Source organism: Neovison vison, chromosome 12, assembly GCF_020171115.1.
Source record: "Neovison vison isolate M4711 chromosome 12, ASM_NN_V1, whole genome shotgun sequence".
NCBI lineage: Eukaryota > Metazoa > Chordata > Mammalia > Carnivora > Mustelidae > Neogale > Neogale vison.
The window spans coordinates 105,998,512-106,025,361 of record NC_058102.1 but is presented as its reverse complement, the minus strand read 5'-3'; the positions used below and the strand labels follow the sequence as shown (position 1 = coordinate 106,025,361).

General features: G+C 40.0%; 1 protein-coding gene across 3 annotated transcripts in view; it reads right to left on the bottom strand.

The window, feature by feature from the left end:
- Positions 1-19,725, bottom strand: part of CCDC77 (coiled-coil domain containing 77) — a 28,404-nt gene extending 8,679 nt beyond the window's left edge. Inside the window, exons 1-8 of one of the 3 annotated variants that reach the window (XM_044227211.1) lie at positions 19,641-19,725; positions 14,214-14,267; positions 12,154-12,397; positions 9,173-9,315; positions 4,085-4,181; positions 3,157-3,232; positions 2,123-2,214; positions 658-806 (exon numbers count right to left, since the gene is read on the bottom strand). In XM_044227211.1, coding sequence (XP_044083146.1) covers positions 658-806; positions 2,123-2,214; positions 3,157-3,232; positions 4,085-4,181; positions 9,173-9,315; positions 12,154-12,397; positions 14,214-14,251 — 839 coding nt within the window. In that variant the 5' untranslated portion in view covers positions 14,252-14,267; positions 19,641-19,725. Of the gene's footprint in view, positions 1-657; positions 807-2,122; positions 2,215-3,156; positions 3,233-4,084; positions 4,190-9,172; positions 9,316-12,153; positions 12,398-14,213; positions 14,268-19,640 lie in introns of all 3 variants that reach the window. The other 2 variants (XM_044227212.1, XM_044227213.1) reach the window with 2 other exon arrangements.
- Positions 19,726-26,850: the final 7,125 nt, after the last annotated feature.

Sequence of the window (26,850 nt, the reverse complement as noted above, 5' to 3'; positions counted from 1 at the left end):
TTCTGCCTTCGGCTCAGGTCATGATCCCAGGGTCCTGGGATCGAGCCCCGCGTCGGGCTCTCTGCTCAGCGGGGAGCCTGCTTCCTCCTCTCTCTCTCTCTGCTTACCTGTGATCTCTATCTGTCAAACAAATAAATAAATAAATTTAAAAAAAATTAAAAAAAAAAAAAAAGAAAGGGCATACTTGGTAAAACAGTGGGGATGAAATCTGACTGCAGAAAGGTGAGGAAAGGCAGGCAGGTGCGGAATTAAAGCAGCGAGGACAGAGAGTTTGTGGTTTTTGTACAGGTACGTAGTCATTTTTCCCACATTTGTGAAGGGCCAAACAAAAGAAAATGTCCCTACCGTATTGGGCTGCACTGGATAACCTATCAGTGGATAAGAGAATATTTCTTCACCACTAAGATCAAGCTAAAAGTCAAGTGGGTTAAACGGAGCATGGGGGATACTTGGCAGCTATTCAAGAAAAGAATCAACAGCACTTGTGGAGAAGACCGGACACCCACCTACATAGAGGCAGGGGTATCTGACAAAGACGAATTTTCCAGATCCCTTTCAGTTGCACAGTGCTATGCTGCTAAAGGACAGGACTGTTAACTTCCAAGCCACTCAGAAAAATTTACAGATCTGTCAGGTGCAGCTTTCTTGAACACTCACTTTTTGGTAAGCTCTTTGATTTTGTCCTGATTTCTCTGGTGATGAACTTGTATTTCCTCAATGCGAATCCGTCTGTCCTCCATGAGCCCTTCAACTTGCTCTCTAGAAAGCTTGGTCTGCTCTTCCAGCTGAGCCTGCAGTGATTCCACCTGGACAGGCCAAAAGGGGTGAGGTATCCACTCCTGTCTCACTTCCACTTATTTCTTACCTCAAAAAGCCAGTCTTTCTCCAGAAAACTTTAGAAAACAAAACAAAACAAATCCACAAACAAAAGCACGGCAGCGAAACAAATAGAAGAAAAATCTTAAGTGTACTCCTTTTCATTTAATGTCTTATACATGGGGTTAGGCTACACAAGAGCAAGCTCTGTTCACACCACACAGGATCTGCGTCACATACAAAAAGCTGGAAAATCCAGTTTCCTCTACCCTAACATTTTCAGCTTTTCACTAGCTTCCTTTTGGGATTCTTAGGACTATCTCCCTTCTAAGACTCCCTAGTTGCATAGAAATAGAATGACTCCTTTCTTCATCCTTTAATTTAAAAAAGTGAAGAAAAATCAGTATGTTATTTCCTTCTCTGATTCTGGTTGTCATGACTCCCAGGGGAGATACTGGCCAAAGGCAGAAACTGTCATTTAAAGCAACAGACCCTAGTAAGGACAGGAACTTGAGCGCATGGTTGCAAGTGCTGCACAACTACCAGGTGGTAGAAGGATGATTGGTGACTTTAGCACACATGCACTAAATAAATGGATGTACCCCTACTGGTCAATCTTTCAGCAGAGACAATTGTAACTCTCTGCGTATCCCTTAAGCCACAAAGGAAATTCTTACTATATGATAGTTTTGTTAGGTAGGACTAAGGATAGCGCTTCTAGAATGGCTGAATACAGAATAAACTCTCAGAAATTAGGAACAACCTAAATTTTCGTAATCACTTGATACCTAGATATATGTGCGCAAGACCGTAAAAAAATGAAATCTTGCCATTTGTAACAACGTGGATGGAACTAGAGGGTATTATGCTAAGCAAAGTAAGTCAGTCAGAGAAAGACAATTATCATATGATCTCAGTGATATGAGGAATTTGAGAGGCAGGGAGAGGATCATAGGGGAAGAAAGGAAAAAATGAAACAAGACAAAACTATAAAGGGAGACAAACCATAAGAGACTCTTAATCTTAGGAAACTGAGGATTGCTGGAGGGGAGAGGTAGGGGTTGGGGTAATAGGGTGATGGACACTGGAGAGGGTACGTATTGTAATGAGCACTGAGTATTATATAAGACCAATGAATCACAGACCTGAAATAAACAATATATGTTAATAAAAAAAAAAGAAAACATAGACACACACACACACAAAAGGAAAAAATAATATGCGTGCAAGGAGATACTTATATGATAACAAAGATATGTTACACAAAGCTAAACTTGTGGACAGAAACTGTTCTGGTCTGCTTTACCTGCAGGATAAGTGTTTGTATGTCTCTCTGATATTGCTCAGAACTTTCTTCCTTCTCTCTCATTGCTGGTTTTTTTTTGTTTACTTTAGAATCTAAAATAGAAAACAAAAATTAATCAAGACCTTTACTTAGTTTTTATTTTGGGTATTTGAGCATCAGCAGACTTCTGCAGAGGAGTCTGATTTCATTTACCTAGAAGAGAAGGAAAGGAAGAAAAAGGAAAGCAAACAATGACTACAGCAATACTTTTTCAAATGAGAATCTCTCTAAAGGAACTCTGCTAGGATGTCTCCTGAATAATAATATTCATCTTTCTAAAGAATATACTAAATTTTCCTTTGAAGTTGTATCTGTTTTCTTCATAAAATCGTATTTAATCAGAAAAGATAAGGAATAAGGAAAAGTAAGTCTAAATATTTGGTTATGATGGATCACCCAATTTTCAAAAGACAAGATTATTTTAAAAATAAGAAACACTAAAATTACACTGAACAAAATTCCTAGGATGATTCAAAAAGCTCACACTAAGAGAACAGATCTTAAAAGTTCTTATCACAAGAAAAATCTGTAACCACTGTGGTAATGAATGTTATTTAGATTTATTGTGGTGATCATTTCATAATATATGCAAATATTGAATCCTTACATTATATACTTAAATGTAATATTATATGTCAATTACATCTCAATTTTCTAAAAAAAAAAAAAGGCAAAGAAAGAAATAAAATTGGGATTTCCATAAAAAAAAAGGGGCAGGGGGAGACTGAGGCTTAGAAGCTAATTAACATTCTGTGATCCCAGAAGTTATCCAAATCTGTTTTATTACCTATAAGCATGTTTATTATGTATTCTTTATTCTCCTTTATTAAAACATCACAGGAAGGTTAAAGGAAAAAAAGCTCAGTGAGATCTTAAACTAGCAGGGACATCAATAAGAACATTCATTATTACCACATAGTAGAAACAAAATCTAATTATTTGACTGTGTTTTTGAATTCTGCATCAACGAGAATTTATAGCAATATGGCTGATACCTGCTCTGAAAGCTGAGGAAGATTCATTCTGTTCACATATACCTATAGCCTGGATAGTCTTGGAGTGAATGCTGACCTGAAGAAGCAAAAAAACCAAAAAGTATAGAGTTAGCTTTCCTATAAATGTTGTATTTCACTTTTTAGCTTTACTTCTATAGATCAAAACACTACTCACAAATACAATTGGTCGAAATTACCATAATCATACAAGGATGTCATGTGTGAGGGACACTAAAGTAGACAAAACTCAGCGCTAATGAAATAAGCTAAAAAATTAAATTTCAGAGTTATTTCATACTATCTGCTAAAAGAAAGGGGTGGGGCATCTTTGGCAAGGACCTTTAGGAAAATAACAGGAACACAAAAGCATGCATATGTAGATATGCACAAAGATGTTCACTGAGGCAGTTTATAGAAAAGTAAAAATAAAAAAAACTATATATACACACAAATATTTCTATATGAATGGGAAAAGAGCTTTCTCTCTGGGGATAAAAGAGACTGCCACTTTTATATGACAGATTTCTGAAATCTGTCTGTTTTTCATAAAGACCATGTAGTACTTTATCATCAGCATAAACTAAGATAAAAAAGAAATCTGAGTATTGCAAATTTGCTCCCATACTAAGTCAGCTCCTGCTTTCCTCTCTAACCTCACCCAAAACATCCACTCCTCTGTGCTTTAAGATTTCCAAACAGTGAAATGATGCCACCTCCCAAGGTTTTTTTGGGGGAAAAAAGTAAACGAAAGCACAAAGTTCTTTGTAATTATAGAAAATGCTTTGAAGACTTAGGGACTAAGACAGCTAATTCTCCTTCTATCTTCTTTAGCAAGTACCAAAATTGCTCTTATTATAGACCCCAGCCTATTTTTTTTTTTTTTTTTATAAAAAGTAATGCTTACCATGCCATACCAAAGACTACTTACTTTGTTTGGAGGCTCCTTATAAAAATAGGTCACTTCTCCAGTGTCTGTGCCCACAAGAGCCAAGAGATTCTGAATCTTTTTCTTGTCTTCTATCTCCCTGCGATTCTCAAAGAGAGTAAACCACACATTGTGTTCAGAGGAAATAAACTTTTCTGTTTAAAGGATCTCCTTTCTGATTTAAGACAATCAACATCAAATTAAAATTGAATAAGATTTATTGAGACCTTGGATCTAATTTTTAAAACATCAGATATTTATATTCAGAAATTGAGAGAGGGGACCACAAAATAATTTCTTAGTTGGTTCCCGAAGAGAGTTATAGTGGATGCTGGGGTACCCTGCTCAGATTCCCCTCTTCAGCACTAATGGGTTAATTCCTCCAATTGCCAGCAATGTCGCAAACTGGGGCTCACAGCTGAATATCTCTCCAGAATTGTCCTCAGTCAAGAGGGACTGCCTTAACCAACTGTATACCCAACGGACAGACTGGACCCAGGGCCTGGCTAATGAGAGGACAGAAAAATCCAATTCCCTTGCCTCAATTCAGAATACCTCTGAAGGGCCATCCCAGCTTCAGTGCACCCTGTGGCACTGGCTGAGGTCTTCTGTGATTAATTAAATAGTTCTACTGCTGCCCAATCAGACTTTATTCCTTCATAGGTGGTTTATCCCTGAAGGGACTCTCCTAAACAATCTCCTGCAAGCAAATATCCATTACAAAGTCTGTTTTCTGGAGAACCCAACCTGAGACAGTTGATAACAGAAATGGACCAAGGAAGCAAACTCTAAAACGAGATTTCAGAGTCTGTGATATGGAGATGGTTTATAGAACATAGTGTTCTTGTGGTGCCTGAGTGGCTCAGTCGGCTGAGCACCTGACTCTTGATTTGGGCTCAGGTCATGATTTCAGGGTCATGGGATCCAGCCCTGTGTTGGGCTCTGTGCTCAGCACAAAGTCTGTTGGAGATTCTCTCTCTCACCCTCTCCTTTGGCCTCACCTCCCCTTGTGCTCCTTTTCTCTCTCTAAATAAATAACATCTTTAATAACAAACACAGTGTTCTGAGGGGCAAAACAGACGGGTGGTTAACAAAGTACAGCTTAAAAAAGTAAAATAAATCAAAGATGGGCTCCTGGGTAGCTCTGTTGGTTAAGCATCCAACTTTTGATCTCAGCTCAGGTCTTGATCTCAGAGTTGTGAGTTCAAGCTCCACACTGGGCTTCACATCAGATGTGGAGCCTACTTAAAAGAAATAAATGAATAAATAAAATAAAATAAATCAAAGATGAAGGGAGGCTAAGGGCAGCACCCTACGCAAAAGCACAATTTCTGATCCATTTTCCACACCTCAGCCAGCGTAAAGATAATTACTTGACAAAGAAGCTGGGTCCCCCAGGAGGTAAGACTTGGTGACACCACAGCAAGTACACGATAATGAGTCCCCTAGGCTTTCCCCAAAAGACCCATGGCCATTTATTTAAGTAATTACACACTGGAGAAAAGGAAATACACAGGTAATTCAAGGACTGATGGATCCAGGGTCTGAACTGACATTGATACCTGCCATTATCATGGCACTGGAGTATATAGGAACCCTGTAATCAACACAATTTTGTACCAGGCCCAGCTCACAGTGGGTCCACTGGGTCCAGACCCAATCAATGGTTAGTTTCCCCATCTCTAAATGTGTAACTGGAATAGCCATATTTGGTAGTTGGCAAATTTGGTAGTTGGTAGTTGCCTGGTTTCCTGGCATCTGGGTTAAGGTAAAAGGAAGACTCTGAAACTGCCCCTCTCCACCCCTGCCAAGATGGAATATAAAGACTTAAAAGATGTGGGGTCAAAGTCACCATCAAATCCCCATTTAATTCACAGTATGACCTATGCAAAATCAGAAGGATAACAGTGGACTACTACCAAGGAGGTCAAGGAGGTCCCAATTTCAGTCATTGTCCTAGAAGTAGTATTTTTGCTAGAGTAGATTAACTTGGTTTTAGATACATGGTATATGGATACTGAGTAAGCAAATGCATTCCTTTCCATTCCTAACAGGACCAGAAATAGTTCTCATTTGTATGAGGTGAACACAGTACACTTTCCATAAAACCACAGTCTTTCCATAAAACCATGTTAACTCTTCTGCATCCTATCAAATAAGTCTAAAGAGACCTGGATCTGGCCATACCACAGATTTCATTAGTTCATTACTAATGATATCAGATTAAATTAGATTGGCTAGACAAGAAATGGCAGATGCAGTAAAACCCTTGGTAAGATACATGGGCTTGAGAGGGTTGGAGTAAACCTTTCAAAGCATATCAGTGAAGTTTTAGGGATCTGATCTAGGCATGACCAGACATTTCCTTCAAAGTAAAAAACAAATTACTGTGCCTTACCCTTACCAAGTAGAAAAAAGGACTCTTCAAATCTCTTAGAGACCATATCCCATACTATGGAATACTGCTTTGACCCATATATCAAGTGACATGAAAGATGAGCTTTCAGTGTGGCCCAGAGTTGAAAGGAAATTCTGCATTAGGTCAAGGCTAAAACTATTAAGGAGATTGAGTCGATAATCAAAAACCTCCTGACAAAGACAAACTCTAGACCCGATGTCTTCACTAGTGAACCCAACCAAGTATCTAAAGGACAACGCCAATAATTCTCAAACTTTTCTAAAAACTGAAAAAGAGACAACTACAGACCAATATCTCTCACGAATGCTGATGTGAAAATCCTCAACAAAATACAAGCAAACCAAATTCAGGAGCATTAAATGGATTACATACCATGATTAAGTGGGATTTATTTCTGGAATCCAAGCATAGTTCAGCATATGAAAATTGATCAATATAATATATCACATTAGCAAAATGAAAGGAAAAAAACCACAATCATCAATTGATAAAGGAAACTCATGTAACAATATTCAAAACCCTTTTATGATAAAAACACTCAACAAACTAGCTAAAGAAGGAAACAACCTCTACCCAATAAAAGCCATGTATGGAAAACCCATAGTTAATATCATACTCAATGGTGAAAGACCAAAAGTTTTCCTCTCTGATTGAGAACAAGACAAAGATGCCCATTTTCACAATATCCATTTAACACAGTACTGGAAATACTAGCTAGGGCAAGGAGGAAGAAAAAAGGAAGAGACATCCAAAGTAGAAAGAGAGAAGTAAAATTATCTTTGTTCACAGATGACATAATCTTATATGTAGAAAACCGAAGGGTTCCACAAAAACAACAAAAGCCAAACCAAACAAAGGAAGGAAATCCCATTAGAACTGATAAAAGAGAATTCAGCAAAGTAGCAAAATACAAATTCTTCATGCAAAAATCAGGTGCATTTCTATACACTAATGGTGAACAACCTGAAAAGGAAATTAAGACAGTAATTTGCTTTAGATTAGCATCAAAAAGAATAAAATACTTACGAATTAAAAAAGAAAGTGAAAGACTTGTATACTATACATACATAAATGAAGAGATGCCATGTACATGGATTGGAAGACTTGATATAATGATGTCAATATTACCCAAAGCAATCTACAGATTCAGAGCAACTCCCATCAAATCTCAATGACATTTTTTTTCAGAAATAGAAAAATCCACCCTAAAATTCATATGGAATCTCAGGATTCATATGGAAACTCAAAATAGTTAAGACAATCTAGAAAAAGAACACCATTAGAAGACCCACACATCTTGATTTCAAAACTTACTACAAAGGTACAGTAATCAAAATAGTGTGGTATTGACAATGACAGATCTTTAGACCACTGGAATCAAATAGACAGCCCACAAATAAGTCCCACATGTATGGTTAAGTGATTTTCAACTTTCAATGGAGAAAAGACAGTCTTTTCAAGAAATGGTGCTGGGAAAACTGGATATCCAACATGCAAAAGAATGAAGGTAGACCCTTACCTAACACAATATACAAAAGTTTATCTTAAAATGGATCAAAGACCTACCTGTAAGAGCTAAAACTCTAAAACACAGTTGGGGGTGCCTGGGTGGCTCAGGTGGTTGAGCACCTGACTCCTGACTGGGGCTCAGGTCATGATCTCAAGGTTTGAGATGGAGCCCTGTGTTGGGCTCTGCGCTGGGCATGGAGCCTGCTTAAGATTTTCTTTCTCCCTCTCCCTCTGCCCCTTCCCTATATCCATTCACAAGTGCTCTCTCTTAAAAAAACAAACAAGCAAACAAACAAAAAACTATAGTGATACTGGATTTGTCAATGACTTTTTAAATATGAATTTGAATATGAATATGGCCTTAAAAAGCAATGAAATTTTGATACATGCTACAACATGGATGAACCCTGAAAACATCATGCTAAGTGAAATAAGCCACTCACAAAGGGACAAATACTGTATGATTCTACTTATATGAGGTCAAATACATAGACAGAAAATGTAACAGCGGTGACTAAGGGCTGAGGAGGGGTGATGATGAGGAGTTATTGTTTAATGGGGACAGAGTTTCTATAAGGAAGGTTAAAAGTTCTAGACCTGGATAGTGGTATGGCTGCCTGGTAACATAAATATACTAAGCGCCACTGCACTATGCCCTTGAAAATGACTAAAATGGTAAAATTTATGTTAAGTATATTTTATCACAATTAAAAAAAAAATTTAGTGGATCCTGTGGAACACTGCTCAGATGCCACTTTCAGAACCTAGATATCCATCACCCAAGAGTTGAGTCCTTCTCCAGGAACTGCCCTAGGCTGACAGGGGCTGCCTCTCTCAAATTTACATCCCCTCCCTGTTGACAGCCGACATCCAATGAGTGATCACTATGGGCTACAAATGGTCAACCCCTTTGCCTCTGAATGGCTGTCCTGGCCTCAGAGCTCCCTGTGCAGTTGGCTAAAGCCTCTCCTACCATAGAATCACAGTTCAAATTCTCCCTCTGCTCAAATTTGCTCAGAGATATTATTGCTGAGTCCCCCAACTAACCATCCTTGTATCCATCTCAGAGTCTGCTTCCTGGGGAACACAACCTAAGAGAAATGTATCTTGTTTAGTGTAATTTAGAAATAGAACTCCAATATTTCCCTTCTCCCACTGGGTACCTGATTCTCAGTCGGTCGTTTTCTGAGTAGAGGCGTAAAACATGTTCCCGTTCCTGGAAGAGGCAGACCTGTATATCGCTTAGAGCTTTCTGCAATTCCGCAATCTCTTCCTCCCTCTGCTGCAAATCCCATTCTAGTTTATGCTGGGGGGGAAAAAAGGTATTGAAAAGATACTGCACTTCATGGGAGTATCTCTGATTGGACCTGGTGGATCAGGTCATGCAGAAATTACAGAGTGGGGGCGCCTTGGTGGTTCAGTTGGTTGGACATCTGCCTTTGGCTCAGGCCATGATCCCAGGGTCCTGGGATCAAGCCCCATGTCAGGGTCCCTGCTCAGCAGGAAGCCTGCTTCTCCCTGTTTCCCCTGCTTGTGTTCCCTCTCTCCCTGTGTGTCTCTCTGTCAAATAATAAAATCTTAAAAAAAAAAAAAAAAAGAAAAGAAATATTACAGAGTGAATGGTTTCACCAACATGGAATTCAAATGACAACAACAGGTTGTGTCCAGACTTGAGTTTAACAGCTGCAGGGTGAGTGTGATGTTTGCCTATAACATCAAAGCTCCTGTATCTTCCTTTTACAGATTACAGAACCCTATAATGCCATGATTTACCTGTTCTAGTCACACTTCTTTTTTTTAATGCTTTCTATGTAATAAGGATTACAAAATTTTCAAAAAACATGGATAAAAAGGTATGATTCTTGCCCACAGAGTTGAAGAATTTTGTTGGAGGGGAGAGAAATGCAAACAACTAAAATGAAATAGTTATTTCATGAAAGAGAATGCATAGTAAAATGGTTGTTGGGAAAGTACAGTAGAGTAAAACCTCTGCAGGTTTTGGGAAGTCAGAGAACACAGGCAAAGCCGGAACTTGAAAGATGAAGACTGCTACAGACAACCAGAAGACAAGTACTCTAGGGAAAGGGAGAGAAATACCAAACCATCAGAGCCCTAAGTGTCTGGGTAACCCCAAGTATTTCAGTATTGCTGGAGTGGACAGCGAGAGGCAGAGTGGGGAAGTATGATATCCAGGCTGGATACTGGTATGGAGGACACTTTAATAGTTCGGGGGAGACATAATGAGAGTTGGAACCGATGTTGAGGGAACAGTGATTAAGTTGTTGGAATGGGTGCAGTGGCATTTAGGAAGCAGAATCAAAAGGACTTGCCAAGTGACAGAAGTAGGAGCTGGGGAGAATTGCAGGCAATGATGCCATTTACGGGACATGGAATAAAGAAAAAGCAAAGAGATAAGGAATGGAAGGAGGGGAAACATCAGTGGTACACATCATGTGTGGGTAGGGTAGGAGAGAGAGAGCAGTTCAGACATGGACATATTAACAAGGAACTCTGGAGAAAAGTGAGTCCACATTAGTTATTTGGTGTCATCACCTCATATGTGGTAGTAGAAGGCATGAATACAATGAGACCATATATGGTGGAATCTGGAACTTTGATACTTAAGACTAAGGAAGGGGAAGGCCGTTGACGGAGACTGAGAAAAACCGGTCAGAGAGATAAGACAGAAACTGGGAAAGGAAATCAAGAAAGGACAAGTCTTCAGAAAGGAGAGATCAATAGTGACAACTACGGCCAAGGCCATGAAGAGATCATTCTGACTAGCAGGTTCCAGGGACCACAGGGGGTGATTTTTAGTGGAGCAATGAGGACAGAGACCAAACTGCAATCAAGAGGTCATTGAGTGGGTGACAAAGTCAAGCTATTCTAAAGGTATGGTTGAGAAAGAGCCACCTACATAAGAAAGAAGTTAGAGGGGAAAGTCAACTACAGAAGGGTGTTTTTTTAAGTTGGGAAAGACTTGAGTAGGTTTATATACTGAGGACCAAAAGCCAATGTCAGGCAAGAAGTTAAAAATAGAACACACAGAGAAGAGAGATGATGAAGCAGGGTTTCTGAGGGGGAGAAAGGGTTGGGGGTCAGGGGGACTGCTGGATTAGTGCAGCTTGAACAGGCAGAGACAGCTCATCCCCGAAGCAGTAAGAGAGGAGACATGGATGTAGACGTAGGTAACTTGCATGGATGGGCAGAAAGGGAGCACATGTGTGATAGGTGGTGTTTCCTCCATGAACTCGGAAACAAGATAGCCAGAGAGAAGAGGACTAAGAAGGGGTTGCAGGCTGGTGGAGGGTGAAGGTATGGCACAGGTGTGCACAGGCCAAGAAAACTGCTGTATAGTGACTAAGGATATAGATGAACAAGTTTATCATGAATTTATTCTGTAATGATATGTAACCATGTTAGGACAATGGTTCTCAACAGGGGCGATTCTGCCTATGCCCCAGGAGAAACTGGGCAACGGCAGGCATTTTTGATGTGTCATGAACTGGGGATGGGGGGGATGGGAGAAGAGGTGCGCTACTGGTATCTGGTGAGTGGAGGCCAAGGGTGCTACTTCAAATCCTACAATGCACAGAACAGTCTTCACAACAAACAAGTACCAAGCCCCAAATGTCAATAATGCCAACGTTAAGAATCCTGCTCCAAGAGAAGAGGTGGTAGGGAACTGGGCGAAATTCTAGCTAGGGCTTGTGCTAGGCAAGCAAGGCAGAATAAGCAAGGGGTCCCATGTAGGCAGTACAGTTCCTGAAGTGAAGCCCAGGGGAGCCTGGATTAGAAAGGAAGGATGTGAGTTCAGAAGCTGGCAGGCAATGCTTAGAAAACCGAACTGTCAAGGAGCTATAGAGCTAACAATGACGTTAAATGAAGTCAGGTGTAAGGGGGTGAAAGATCTAGAAGTATACAAGAGCCCGAGATATAAGAGTTTAAGAGTTCCAGCAGCTGGGGGAGATTATGACCTAGTGAGGGACCCAAAAGGTGTATAGGTAGCTAGGCTGAGGCAGAAAGGAATAAAAAAATAATTTCTTAAATAAGATATCTGCTTATGGTACGAGCTGGAACTGCTCTCAGAAAGGAAAAGATTCAATCAGAGCCCTAAAAGGGTACAGCGTGTCATCCCTTTCACCTGCGCATCACAAGCTGCTTTGTAGAGTTCCAGTTTCTTCAGCAGTTCCTCATTTTCTTCCTCACACTCGGTCATCTTCTTTTGGTAATATTCAAGAAGCTCCTGAGAAGGGCAGAGGACAGCCAGACGATCTTCCGTGGAAGGCAAGGGAGTAGACTCCATTGAATCCAAGAAAGACATTCTCTTCCACTTGGTGGGACCGCTGAAGCTACAGGGAACATCGTGTTTGGAGACAGTCGTCGGCCTGTGAGAAATCAAAAAGGACATAGTCATTCAACGATGTGAACAGTTATGAGACACTGTAATTTCTTAAATAAAAATGTTTATGTTCTGGAAGTGCCATAATTAAGGTGCTCATAAACCTTTAAAGTTTGATGTTCTGGCTTAGTAAGTAGTTTTATGAACCAGTTTCCAAGTATTAAAGGCTTACAGCTAGATTCAAAATACATGTTAAAAGAGTAAAAAGATCATTAAAAATGAAATATTACCCAAGCAAGACCCGGTAATAACCGAAAATTTAATACTATTAAGACACAGAGCAAAAGAACACATTCCACTGCTGGTGGAGTCTAACTTGACACTACATAGAATAATTTGGCAGAATCTAGTAAAACCGCTATCCCTCTGTCCTAGAGAAACTCATGCATATGTGTACAAGGCAACACACATGAAAATGTTGATAGCAACATTATTTGTAATAACAAAACCGGTAAACCTTCCAGACATCCACTCAATAGGGTAATGGATGAATTGTGGTATATTTATATAAATGGAACATTACTCAAAGTCATTAGAAACAATGGATTAGAGATATCCAAATATCATTGAATCATTCAAACAACATTAAGCGGTAAAAAGTACGTAGATGCATATGTAGAAGATACTACCATTTAAGAATGGAACTTGCCAAATGAAACTTTTTAGGAACAGGTACATGTAAGTGGCAAAATTATTAAGAAAGGAAATGACAGGGGCGCCTGGGTGGCTCAGTGGGTTAAGCCGCTGCCTTCGGCTCAGGTCATGATCTCAGGGTCCTGGGATCGAGTCCCGCATCGGGCTCTCTGCTCAGCGGGGAGCCTGCTTCCCTCTCTCTCTCTCTGCCTGCCTCTCCATCTACTTGTAATTTCTCTCTGTCAAATAAATAAATAAAATCTTTAAAAAAAAAAAAAAAAAGAAAGGAAATGACAAATGTAAGATTCAGGATTAGAAGATAGAGCCTTAGTTAGTAACCACGCAATCACACCAGCATCAGAACGTTTAAATCACGCAGACCAAGACTAGACAAGACCAGAGGCTAATGAAAGGCTAGGCAAGAAGTTCTATTTGTTTGTTTTTAGCAAACAAGAGCGTTCAGCTGAAACAATGCCAAGTCAGAAAATACATGGTGTGGAAGTGGAAAAACCCTGTGAAAATTAATCCACTTTGGCTAACTCCCTGCAGAAACTTTATACTGGATTCCCAAAGCTGCAGTTAACAATGGAGATGGTCAGCACCTTTAATAAGAGTGTATAGAAGAGATATTAAAATTCACTTTCAGCTAGCACGAAGGGGGAAAAAAAATCCTAGAGTTTTCTCAATAACTAAAAGCTCATGACAGAAATGTTTTTTTACTTAATGTTTCATGTCTTCAAAGGGAGTTGCCTTGTAAGTACTCTGGGAAATAGACCAGTGGATGAACTAAGAGGTCCTGCTGAGCTTTTGCAGTGGAGAGTTGTTGCAAAGAGGATGAGGAGGATGTCTGTTGTGTGGGAAGCAGAGGGCAGAACCAGAATTAAAAGTCCCCTGCTTATGCATGCTGGTTGTCTCCTCTGTAACCCAGGATCCACGGGCACTATACCAGGCCCATTCAAACTGCCTGGATTCGGGTATCAACATTTAATATGTCCCAGTTTTGAATCTTAATGGCACTTAATAAGAATAGATAAATGACATGTAATATAGTTCAAATCCAGAGGTTGGAAACATGCTTCTAAAACCTTTCTAGTTTCTCAGCTAACTTAATGCTTCTGGCTACAGAACTCTTGATTCTTTAACAACTCGCAAATAGGCAAATGTCTTACTTTCTGCAGACGGGGGTACGCACTGGGGTAAAGTTCATGCTGTCCTCTTCACACCTGTCAAATACACAAAAATTCAGAATGAAGGGTCAGGAACAGACCAAAAAAACAAAAACAAAAACAAAAACAACAGTACAGGATACACAGACAGGTTTCATTTCCACCATCACATGCTGGTGAGAATGTGATGCTCTACAATGTAGGATTCTTTAAAGTGGTTCCAAATCCTGAAAATCTTTGACTTTTGAATCTTCATAAGGCATTTATCATTATTATTTTTGAATAAAATCATCATGGCATCTAATGTTTGGATGGAGAAGCACACACAAAAGAAAAGCCTCCTTAACATGGAGGTTGTCTGCAGCAATGCAAAACGAATTGACAGTCCTTTTGCTGAAAGAGGAGGGAGATGCAGAAATGTTCCTAACAAGGGACGGCAAATGGAAATTAATTTAGTTACACTAAATTTAAAATAAATGCAAAGCCACTGACATCTGGTGAACTTTATCTATTGCTTCATCTTAGAGAAAGAAAAAATTACTTTCAAGCTTTGTAAGGTCCACTTACAATCTCCATTCCGATTGCTAAGGTGGGGCTTGGGTTCCTCTATTTGAATAATCTTATCACAGAAATTTTCATGAAGATAACCTCACAGTCAGGGAGGGAACAGAAGAGAAGGAGAGAAGGGGAGAGAAGAGGAGAAGAAAGGGAGAGGAGGGAGGAGAGAAGGAGGGACAGAAGGGGAGAGTTTATTTTATTAGCTTTGGGGAATGCTGGCTTATCAAGCATGCTTTGTCAACCCATTCTGATCTTGGGCATGATGATGTAATATTCTGTTCTTGTGCTCTTTTAATCTGTATGTATCTGTTTATAATCTTCAGTCCTTTGGAGAAGAATTTCATGAACAAGAGTGAAGAGACCATCACTCTTGTTAATTCTAGATCACTTTCCCGCTTGGAACCCCAGAATGCCTTTGCACCTCCTCCTTAAAACCTTTCTTCATTTGCCTTCTAGGACACCAGAGGTTCCTGGTTTTCTTTCTTCTTCACTGGTCATTAATTTTCAGTCACTGCCTTCTTTTCATAGGGCCTTGGTGACTGTATAAAGTGTCAGTTTTAGGGGCAACTGGGTGGCTCAGCCAGTTAAGTGTCTGCCTTCAACTCAGGTCATGACCCTGGAGTCCTGGGATTGAACCCCACATCAGGTTCCCTGCTTAGCGGGGAGCCTGCTTCTCCCCCTCCCTCTGTCCTATCCCTCCCCTAACTCGTGAACTCTCTCTCAAACGAATAAATAAAAAATCCCCCAAAAAATGGGCGCCTGGGTGGCTCAGTGGGTTAAGCCGCTGCCTTCGGCTCAGGTCATGATCTCAGGGTCCTGGGATTGAGTCCTGCATCGGGCTCTCTGCTCAGCAGGGAGCCTGCTTCTTCCTCTCTCTCTCTGCCTGCCTCTCTGCCTACTTGTAATCTCTCTCTGTCAAATAAATAAATAAAATCTTTAAAAAAAAAAAAAGTGTCAAAAAAAAAAAGTGTCATTCTTAAATACCACATACACACTAATCGTTTTCAAATTCCTACCTCCAGGGCTAACTCTGGCCTCCACTCCACTCATACCTATCTCATTGCCCTATTTATCTCCACTTGGATGTCTAACAGGTCTCTCAAGCTTCCCAAGTACAAAACCAAGTTCCTGATAAACACCTACCACCAAAACCTGCTCTTCTCTCAGAATTCTACATTCCAGTGATTACTACCTCTATCTTGCCAATTGCTTATGACCAAAAACCTTGGAGAAATTTTACTCCTCTTGTCCTACATGCTCAATCCAAGAGCAAATCCCCTTAGCTCTACCACCAAAATACCTAGAATCAGACAGTGGCTTATGCCCATGCTGCCCTGGTCCAACTCACTACAATCTCTTGCTTGGAGGACTAAAATAGCCTCTTTATCGGGTCTCTTTGCTTCCACTTTCAAATTTAGCCCTTGCAGTCTATTTTCAACACAGCAGTTAGATTATCTAAAATGTTAAGTCAAGGGAGGCCTGGGTTCAGTCACTTAAGCATCTGCCTTCGACTCAGGTCATGATCCCAGGGTCCTGGGATGGAGTCCCACATCTGGCTCCCTGTTCAGCAGGAAACCTGCTTCTCCCTCTCCCACTCGCCCTGCTTGTGTTCCGTCTCTTGCTGTGTCTGTCAAATAAGTAAAGAAAATCTTTTCAAAAATTAAAAAATAAAAAATAAGTAAAATGTAAGTCACAACACAAAATTCCTCTGCTCAAAAGCTTCCTACGACTTTTAATTTTAGTCAGAAAGCCAAAGTCTTTAAAATGGCTTCCAAGGTCCTACATGATCTGGCTACCCCAGGACTTCTGTGGCTTCACCTAGAACTCTCCCCCTGCTCAATGTGCCACCAATGCTGGCCTCTGCTGTTCTTCAAACATGCCAGATAAACCTTTACCTCAGACTTCCACCTTCTACTTCATTTATGATGTTCTTTTCCGATTTACCTATATATGGCTTTCTCCCTCTCCTTGAGGGTTTTACTGTCGCCTTCTTGGTAAAGTCTTCTCTGACCTTCTGGCATCTCCTTACCTACCTTCTCTGCTTCACTTTTATGTCACTGACATAACTAGAAAATCAGTTTCTGCTTCTGTCATTCCATTAGCTTCTTTCTGCCCACCAACCCTTCAAGCATGCCATCTCTTTTTCTCACTCTCTCCTTTAAATGACTACTCTCCTCCTTTAAACTCACTTCCTTCCACAAAGCTTCTTCAAACTGGGTGAATTTGTCTCTTGTAAAAAACAACCTAGAAAATAAAAATGGTAATTGGGTTGGTATGGTAGGATTATGGGCAACATTTTTTTTAACAGCTTTATAGAGATATAATTAGATAATTCACATTCCATACAACTCAAAGTGTACAATTCAGTGATTTTAGTATACTCAGATATGTGCAACTCTCACAATTACAGAACATTTTCATCACTTCAAGAAATCCTATAACCTTTAGCCATCAGCCGTGTGTTCCACCTCCCCCCAAGCCCTAAGCAACTACTAATCTACTTTCTATTACCTTTTTTTTTAAAGATTTTATTTATTTTTTATTTATTTTTTGACAGAGAGAAAGATCACAAGTAGGCAGGGAGGCAGGCAGAAAGAGAGGGGGAAGCAGGCTCCCTGCTGCACAGAGAGCCCAATGCAGGGTTCAATGCCAGGACACTGAGATCATGACCTGAGCTGAAGGCAGAGGCTTAATCCACTGAGCCACCCAGGTGCCCTGCTTTCTATTTCTATAGAGCTCCTTAATTTGGACTTCCATAAGAATGAGATCATATAGTATGTGGTCCTTTTGTGGCTGGCTATGACGGATTTCTTTCACTTAGCATGATGTTTTCAAGGTTCATCCATGTTGTAGCAGGTGTTAGTTTTTCTATATATATATAGGAATATATAGTATTCCTATATATGGCCAAATAATATTCCCTTTTATAAATACAGGTGACATCTTAAAGATGAATGTCACTGTTCTACAACTATTTAAGAGTAACTTGGAACTTTTTTTTTTTTTAAATAATCTTTTGAGTCATTTGTTTGTTTGTTTTTAAAGTAATCTCTATGCCCAATGTGGGGCTCAAACTCAAGACCCCAAGATGAAGAGTTGCATGCTCAGGCCCCTTTGGGTGAATCAGTGGGTTGGCCAGCCAACTTTTGCTTTTGGCTTGGGTTATGATCTCAGGGTCCTGGGATTGAGCCCTGAGTTAGGCTCCATGCTCCGCGGGGAGTCTGCTCAAGGATTCTCTCCCTCTCCCTTTCCCACTGTTTGTGCATGCTCTTCCTCTCTCAAATAAATAAATAAATCTTAAAAAAAAAAAAAAGAGAGTTGCATGCTCTACCAACTGAGCCAGCCAGGCACCGCAGAATATCTTGGAACTTTTAAAGAGCCTTCTAAGAACCTGTAACTTCTCTTCTTCCTTATAGTAACTATCCTCATTCCTTCTCTTGCCTGTGACTACTGCAGGTCAACAAAAACGGTATCTACATTCACATCTCATTTCGTTTTATAAACCTCTCACAGTCTGACTTCTACAACATCTGGAAGGCAGCTATGCTCACCACTATACTACCAACGCCTACTATAACATCGGAATTGAAGTTATTTTCTTGGTCATTAGACACCCAAATGAATGAATTCAGCTGCTTTCTTGGTTTTCCATCCTCCACCCAGCAAGTCACTCCTCGATTTATTTATTTATTTATTTTTAAAAGATTTTTATTTATGTATTTATTTGAAAGAGAGAATACGCAGGGAGATGGAGTAGCAGGTGTCCCCAGTGAGCAAGGAGCCCGATGTGGGACTCGATCCCAGGGCCCTGGGATCATGACCTGAGCATCCCCACTCCTCAATTTATACGCTTACTTTGATAGTAATGATCACCTTTTTTAAAATACTGTAGTTCAGGGACACCTGGGTGGCTCAGTTGGTTAAGCGGCTGCCTTCGGCTCAGGTCATGATCCCAGCGTCCTGGGATCGAGTCCCACATGGGGCTCCTTGCTTGGCAGGGAGCCTGCTTCTCCCTCTGCCTCTGCTGCCACTCTGCCTGCCTGTGTTCGCTCTCTCTCTGGCAAATAAATAAATAAAATCTTTTTAAAAAATTTTGTAGTTCAGAGCTTGGGCTCTGAAATCAAAAAGGCTTGGCTTTCAGTCAAAGCTCTTTTCCTTATTAGATGTGTGATGAGGCAAGTTACTTCACCTCTCTACACTCGAGTTACTTATTAAAAGAGAAGGAGAATAGCATTTATAATAGGTTGGTGTAAGAATTAAATGAAATAATGAATAAAAGGGCTGAGCACAGTGTTTGATACGCCAGTGCTCAATAAATGGAGATCATTATTATTTTTACTGATAATTTTCCTCTCTTGGTTCAAAAGGTTCTGTCTTCAGCTTTCTTTTCTACTTCCTCTAACCACTTCTGTGGGAACATCATTACTCTCACTGCGTTTATGACTACCTCATTATCTAAAACACTCCCTGGCACAGAGTAATAATTATCATTGAATAAACAAATAACATCTTTCAATATTTTGATTTGAATTTTCAATTATACACCCCCCACAACAACTCTGTCAAGTATTTTTTATTATTCCTTAGTTCTACAAATGAGGAAATTGAGGGCTTAGACTATCCTGGAATGAGGGAACATTGGAACGCATTTCCAGGACCTCCAAATTCTACACCCCGTTTACATTTCATCCCGCTGTTGACTCCCTCTTGCTATGGCTCCCCAATCCTCCAACACCTCCCTGAACCCTTTCACTTTGCACGTCCTAACTTCCCTCTTCCGGTCCCCGCACCTACTTCTCCCTCGCTAAGTTTTTTTAGTCTATGGCCCCATTCCCCAATCCCAGCATCCTAAACCCAAAACTCTGTACTCACGCCACACTAAGCCTCCGAGTCAGAGACCCCAACCGAAAAACAAAACTTAAATCCGGTAGCGAAGCGGCGCCACTGAGTATGCACGAATCTGTCCAATCGTCCACGAGTTTACACGACCCTTTGGATTGCGCACCAATAGGAAGGCTATTCACACAGAGACACGCCCCCCCCGTTCCCCGCCCTTTCTCGCTACGGGCCTAACCGCGCAGAGATCGCCGGGAAGTGTAGTTTTACTTCTGCACACAGCTTCCCCGGTTGGAGATGTAAACCGATTGCAGCCCAGGCCATCTCAGGACTGGCAGGGTGCTGTTTGGGGTCAAAACGCACTAGTTCTGGGCACACCCAGTTTAAGCTTGCTCAACTACTTTCTTTTCATGAAAAATTATGCAGGCACGCGATGCATAATTATGGAATGGATCACAGGATTATTATATGTTGCAATTTATAAACTTATATTAAGGTGAATTTTCTAAGAAAATAGTTTCTTTTTCAATGACCTGGTGGCCTAGAGCCAAGATAGGACCTGTGGTTCACTTTCTACAGAGAATTATGTATATAATGCTACTAATTTTGTCAGATAGCAGACACTACTTCCTTTTCCTGAAATTTGTGAAAGACTGGCTTTAATCATATTAAGCTAGTTCAAAATCAATTGTAGTCAGGCACCTGGGTGGTTCAGTAGTTAAGGGTCTGCCTTCCGCTCAGGTCATGGTCCCAGGGTCCTGGGATCCAGCCCTACATCCGGCTCCTTGCTCTGCAGGAAGCCTGCTTCTCCCTCTCCCACTCCCCCTGCTTGTGCTCCCTCTCTCACTGTGTCTCTCACTGTCAAATAAATTTTAAAAATCTTAAAAAAAAATCAATTGTAGTCTCATCTTTCCAGAAGAGCAAGGTGTAGGGGTAGGGTAAAGGCACTTCATCTCAGAGCTGCAGCTACTGCTGTGGAAAAGCTGGGACTTCTCACTGGTGTCACTTGACGTCTTCTAATTTACTTTTTTCTGTCTTGTGATTTCTTGTGATTTTTCTCTGTTAGTTACATCAAGTTCTTCCCAGACATTAAAAAAAAAATTAGATCTTCCTAGACATATGAACTCAGTATTTTTGTCTCTCTTTTGGGCCTTACATTTTAAAAAAGCAAAACAAAACCATGGTGATCTTATTTTCATACCAGCTCTTATATATTATATATTCTATAAGATATTCTATTTATTTCTACTCTGTGTCTCATTACCTTTCACTTGGGCTACTATAATAGGTTTCAAACTGGTGTTTTTTCCTTCTCCAATCCATTCATAAAAGGTGATTTTTTTTTTTAAAGCACACTTCTGAACATGTCACACTTCTGCTCATAAATTTTTGGTGACTCCCTAAGAGTAGAGAATAAGTCCAGATAGTAATATGGCATTCAAATACTGACACATTCTGACTCTACTTATCTCTATTATATAATAATTAACTGGTTATTTTCTGAATGTAGTATGGACTTCCTAGTTTTGGTGCACACCCTTCCTTTTATCTGGATTGACTCTCTTCAGGAATCTTTACCCATAAACTTCCGGTGAAGGCCAGCACAAATACCATCTCCTTTACTGGAAGTAATCCTTTCTGTTTTGATACTCATTTAGCAATTCGTCAACTTATTTTTACTACATAGCTTCTGTTCAAATGTCATCAATCTTGAGTCCTTCTCTGACTATCCTAGCCTCCCTTACCATCCTTTCACTTCCTGCCTTCTCTACTTTCACAAGATCTTATCAGCACCTAAAATCATATTTATTGGCTTGTGCTTATTATCTTGAATCCCCTCACCCTGAAAAAGTAAGTTCTATGTCTTTTTTGTTGTTGTTCATGTCATATATCCAGCATCTGGAAGAGTGCCTGGCACAAAGCAGATGCTCAAAAGTTGTGGCCAAATGAATAAATGCATGTGTAACATTCTTCCCTACACATGTATTGCCTCTCCTGTTGAATTGCTCTTCTTCTTCCACTCTATGTCAAGGTTAATGTGTCATCATTCATTCAAATGCCAAAGGGTTATCCTCAGCGCCCCCTCCTCTCTCTCACAACCAACCACCTAACATCGAACTGATTTTTTTTCTTTAAAGATTTTATTTATTTATTTGACAGACAGAGATCACAAGTCAGCAGAGAGGCAGGCAGAGAGAAGAGGAAGCAGGCTCCTTGCTGAGCAGAGAGCCCGATGCGGGGCTCGATCCCAGGACCCTGGGACCATGACCTGAGCAGAAGGCAGAGGCTTTAACCCACTGAGTCACCCAGGCACCCCTGATTTTTTTTGTTTTCTTTAAAACACTCTGTTGGCAGAGGATCAATCAAGAACAACACCTGAAGATTTGGGAGGTTGCAATGATAATTCATGCGAAGGAAAAGGCCTAACTAAACAAGGAAGGCAATGATGGGAATATGAAGAGGAAAATGGGAGATATTTAAAAGTTCCAACTGGCTGGATCCAAGACAGGGATACTATCTGGAGTAGCTGACATTAATCAGAATGGGAAATACAAGGAGCACCTGGTTAGGTCAGTTGGTGGAGAGTGCAACTCTTGATCTTGGGGTTGTAAGTTTGAGCCACATGTTGGGTATAGGGATCACTTAAAAATAAAATCTAAAAAAAAAGAAAAAAAGAAAAGAAAAGAAAAGAATAGGAAATACAAGAAGAAGAATATGTATGGAGACTATGAGAAGAAGAGCCTGGCAAACTCTTACTTGGTATATTCTCCTGCTCTCAGGGGCGCCTGGGTGGTGCAGTTGGTTAACCATCTGACTCTTGGTTTCCACTCAGGTTGTGATCTCAGGTTTGTGAGATCAAGCCCATGTCAGTCTCTGCACTCAGCAGGGAGTCTGCTTGAGACTCTCTCTCCCTCTCCCTCTGCCCCTCCCCCTGGTCACATGTGTGTGCACTTGAGCTCTTCTCTCATAAAATAAATATTTTTTTAAAAATTGTATGGTCTCTTACCTTAGTTGAGCCCTCAGAAGCAAAGAACAACACTTCTCAGGAAACATTTGCTCCTTCTCCAGTTTCCCACAGTATTATGTGGGAATATATAATATTATGCCCATTTTGGGCTTTCACAATTTGCTTTAAGTCCTTAAGGAAGCTCTCCTAACTTTCTCTTTGTTTCCCAAAGTCACCAACTGCTTTAACTTCTTGCCTTCTCACTCACTCACTTAACAGCACTGTACTTGTACTTGCTTCCTTCCTCCCTGCTTCAGAGGAAGGGGTATCCCTGCTCCCATCATGTGCTAGTTTCTTCATCTCTTTAGGGACTTCCATTTTTCTCTTATTATCTTCAACCTCCTGTTCTCCATTAGTTATTCCTTCTCTTTCGACTCTTTCATTGTTTATGTTAATTCAAATGATAGGATAAACCAGCAGTCCCCAAAGTCTGGTCAAAAGATCTCGTTTGTCCCCAGATCCATGTTGATCCCTGAAGGTCTTCAAGTCAAAATTTTCATATTAATACTAAGATGTTAATTGGGTTTTTTTTGTTGTTGTTGTTTTTACCAGTGACATTAGCACTGATAGTGCAAAAGCAGTGATTGGTAAGACTCGGTTCTTTAGTGACACCAAACTGTACTTGCAAACATTGTCTTCATTACACACAGTAATGGTTTAAAAAAAAAAAGCCAGTTTCATTTAAGAATGCCCATGATGAGGCAGTAAAAGTGATTAGTTTTAATAAACCATGGCTCTGGAACATGTCTTTTTAATAGTCTGTGTGCTGAAATAGGAAGTACAAATAAAGGAGTTCCATTGCATAGAGAAGCAGGAGGGTTTCCTCAAGGAAAAGGACTTACAAGCTAAACTAGCTACTTTTTTCATGGATTGCCAGAGAGTCTAACAGATAAATGATGTCTAATTTGATCTTGATATGTGACATTTTTTGGGAAAATGAACAATGTGAGCCCATTTATTCAAGGGAAACAACTGATGGAATTTGTTGACAATGAAAATTTGAGCTTTAAATGAAAATTATGTTTTGGAAAACTTGTTTCTCTTACTCTGAGTTTGACAGCCTCCCAGTTTTCTGAGATCATCAGTGGTGATATTGTCATGATTTTAAAATATTATATAATTATGTGCATCAACATTGGGAAGACCTGTATAACTCAGTTATAATATTGAACTAATATTTTCAAAACCATCAATGTGAGATATTACTAAGTCAGGATTGATTTAAAAACCTATTCAAGGGTCACCTGGATGACTCAGTCAGTTAAGCGGCTGCCTTTGGCTCAGGTCATGATTCCAGCATCCTGGGATCGAGTCCCATATCGGGGTCCTTGCTACGCAGGGAGTATGCTTCTCCCTCTGCCTCTGCCTGCCACTCTGGCTACCTGTGCTCTCTCTGTCTCTCTGACAAATAAATAAATAAAATCGTTAAAAATAAATAAATAAATAAATAAATCCATTCAAGGGCAATGTTGATTGCCATTTTAATGTAACAGAGTTCAAAAAGTTCATGGATAAAGTTTTAGATTCTACATTGCTAGTCTTTAAGAAATTACAATTATCTGAAAAAGCCGAATTTTGGAAAAATACTATTTCCTTTCCTATTACATATCTATGTGATACTGTGTTTTTTCATGTCTTTCAACCCAAACAACATATCATAGAAAATTGAGTGCAGAAACATGTATAAGAATCCAGCTTGAGGGCGCCTGGGTGGCTCAGTGGGTTAAGCCGCTGCCTTCGGCTCAGGTCATGATCTCAGGGTCCTGGGATTGAGCCCCGCATCGGGCTCTCTGCTCAGCAGGGAGCCTGCTTCCCTCTCTCTCTCTGCCTGCCTCTCCTACTACTTGTGATTTCTCTCTGTCAAATAAATAAATAAAATCTTTAAAAAAAAAAAAAAAAGAATCCAGCTTGATCCCGCAAAGCCAAATATTAAAAAGTTTTTTTTTTAAATGTAAACCAAAGCCACTATCATTAAATGTCTTTTGGAAAATATTGTTACTATATATAAAAATATATTTATATCAACATATGTGATGATTTGGGGATGAAATTAGTGTTTAATCATTGAACTTTGAGTAAAGCAGATTGTTCTTCATAATATAGGGGGACCTCATCTCATCAGCTGGAATAGAACAAAAGTCCAGGGGGCGCTTGCGTGGCTCAGTTGGTTGAGTGACTGCCTTCAGCTCAGGTCATGATCCTGGACTTCCAGGATCTAGTCCCACATCGGGCTCCCAGCTCCCTGGGGAGTCTGCTTCTCCCTCTGACCTCCTCCTCTCTCATGCTCTCTCTCACTCATTCTCTCTCAAATAAATAAATAAAATCTTAAAAAAGAAAGAAAGAAAGAAAGAAAGAAAAGAACAAAAACCCAGCCTCCCCAAGCAAGACAGAATTCTCCTTCAGAGTGCCTTCAGAATTCATCTGTATAATCATCAGCTTCTCTGGGACTCCAGCCTGCTAGCCCACACTGCAGATTTTGGACTTGCTAGCCTCCATAATTGGGTGAGCTAATTCCTCATACTAACTTTCTCTTCATATACACACATTCTGTTGGTCCTATTTCTTTGGAGAAAGTTGACCAATACGACATGTAATGAGTTTATTATTTTTAGTTTTAAATGAGTAAATATTTTAAACACTTCTTAGTTTTAATTTCTAATATAGTAGATATCCATGTATACCAAGACGTTTGGGGGCTCTCAATAATTCTTAATAAAAGTGGTCCTGAAACTTGGGGTGCCTGGGTGGCTCAGTTGGTTGAGTGACTGCCTTTGGCTCGAGTCCTGATCCCGGAATCCAGGGATCGAGTCCCACATCAGGCTCCCAGCTCCATGGGGAGTCTGTTTCTCCCTCTGACCTCCCCTCTCATGCTCTCTCCCTCTATCTCTCTCTCCCTCAAATAAATAAATAAAATCTTAAAAAAAAAAAGTAGTCCTGAGACCAAAAGTTAGACCAAAAAGTTTGAGAACCACTGGTAAAAACTGTATTTGAAACAAAATAGCTTTTCCTTTAAAATTCAATAATTTTGACTGTTGGATCTCTGAAATCAGCCTTCCATTAGTCCAAATTTATGAACTTTTTTAATGTGTTTTTTTTTTTAAATTCAGAGATCACAGCCTAGCTAAATGATTATTAGAGTTGGGTGTTCGTTTTATCCACTTCTAATGCTAAGGATAGCAAATTTAGATAACACCTAATACTTTAATATTATTTAATTTCTTTCTCAAACGTTTTTAGGAACTGCTTAGGTAATGCAAATAGCACTTTTAAACTCCAGAGAAACCGAACTGTTCTGCCCAGAGATCTAACTAAATACTACGAACAGTCAGTTTAACAGTCTCTATGCAGAAAGGCCTCATAGGAGCTGATTAAACACAAGTCTGAGATCTTTATGATATTGATGCTTAAAGGGATGGGCATGAGGGGATGAGAGTCGCTTCACTTTCCTTTCCTGAGGGGAGCATCAGAATCTCCTGTGGGAGAAACTGGAGGAGTTTTTTTTTCCCCATTCCCGGTGGAGATATTCACTGCCCTTCTCTTATAGACTCATTGCCTAAGGGACTGCTATAGATTACTTGGGCATATCAAAGTAAAGACATGATTGAGGATAATTTTTCTGTGATTTTATATTCTAGAGAGACAATTTAAAATAAAGTACTTGGTGGGGCACCTGGGTGGCTCAGTGGGTTAAGCCGCTGCCTTCAGCTCAGGTCGTGATCTCGCGTCCCGGAATCGAGTCCCGCATCGGGCTCTCTGCTCGGCGGGGAGCCTGCTTCCTCCTCTCTTTCTCTCTGCCTGCCTCTCTGCCTACTTGTGATCTCTCTCTGTCAAATAAATTAATAAAATCTTTAAAAAAATAAAATAAAATAAAGTACTTGGTAAGTATAACTCAAAAGACTAAAAGGAAATAAAGAGAAACAAAGCTTTTAGGAGTTGTGCTTATTCTGAGGGTCAGTCATGGCTTTGTTGTTCTATTAATAATATGAAAGCAAAACCATTATACTTTAATTACATATTTAATGATTATTTCAGTGTTACTTTACTTGGAATTTCATTATTTCTCTTTTTTGGTTAATAATTTCGATTTTCAAGTTTAAATAGTACAAAATCTGACTTTGATGTGATTCATTATGATTGTATGCAATGAATTACACTTTTCTTTCTCTCCGTGCCTTTGCAATGTGATATTATTGTTCTTCCCATGAAAACACTTAGCCTGTTTCACTGCCCTATTGAATC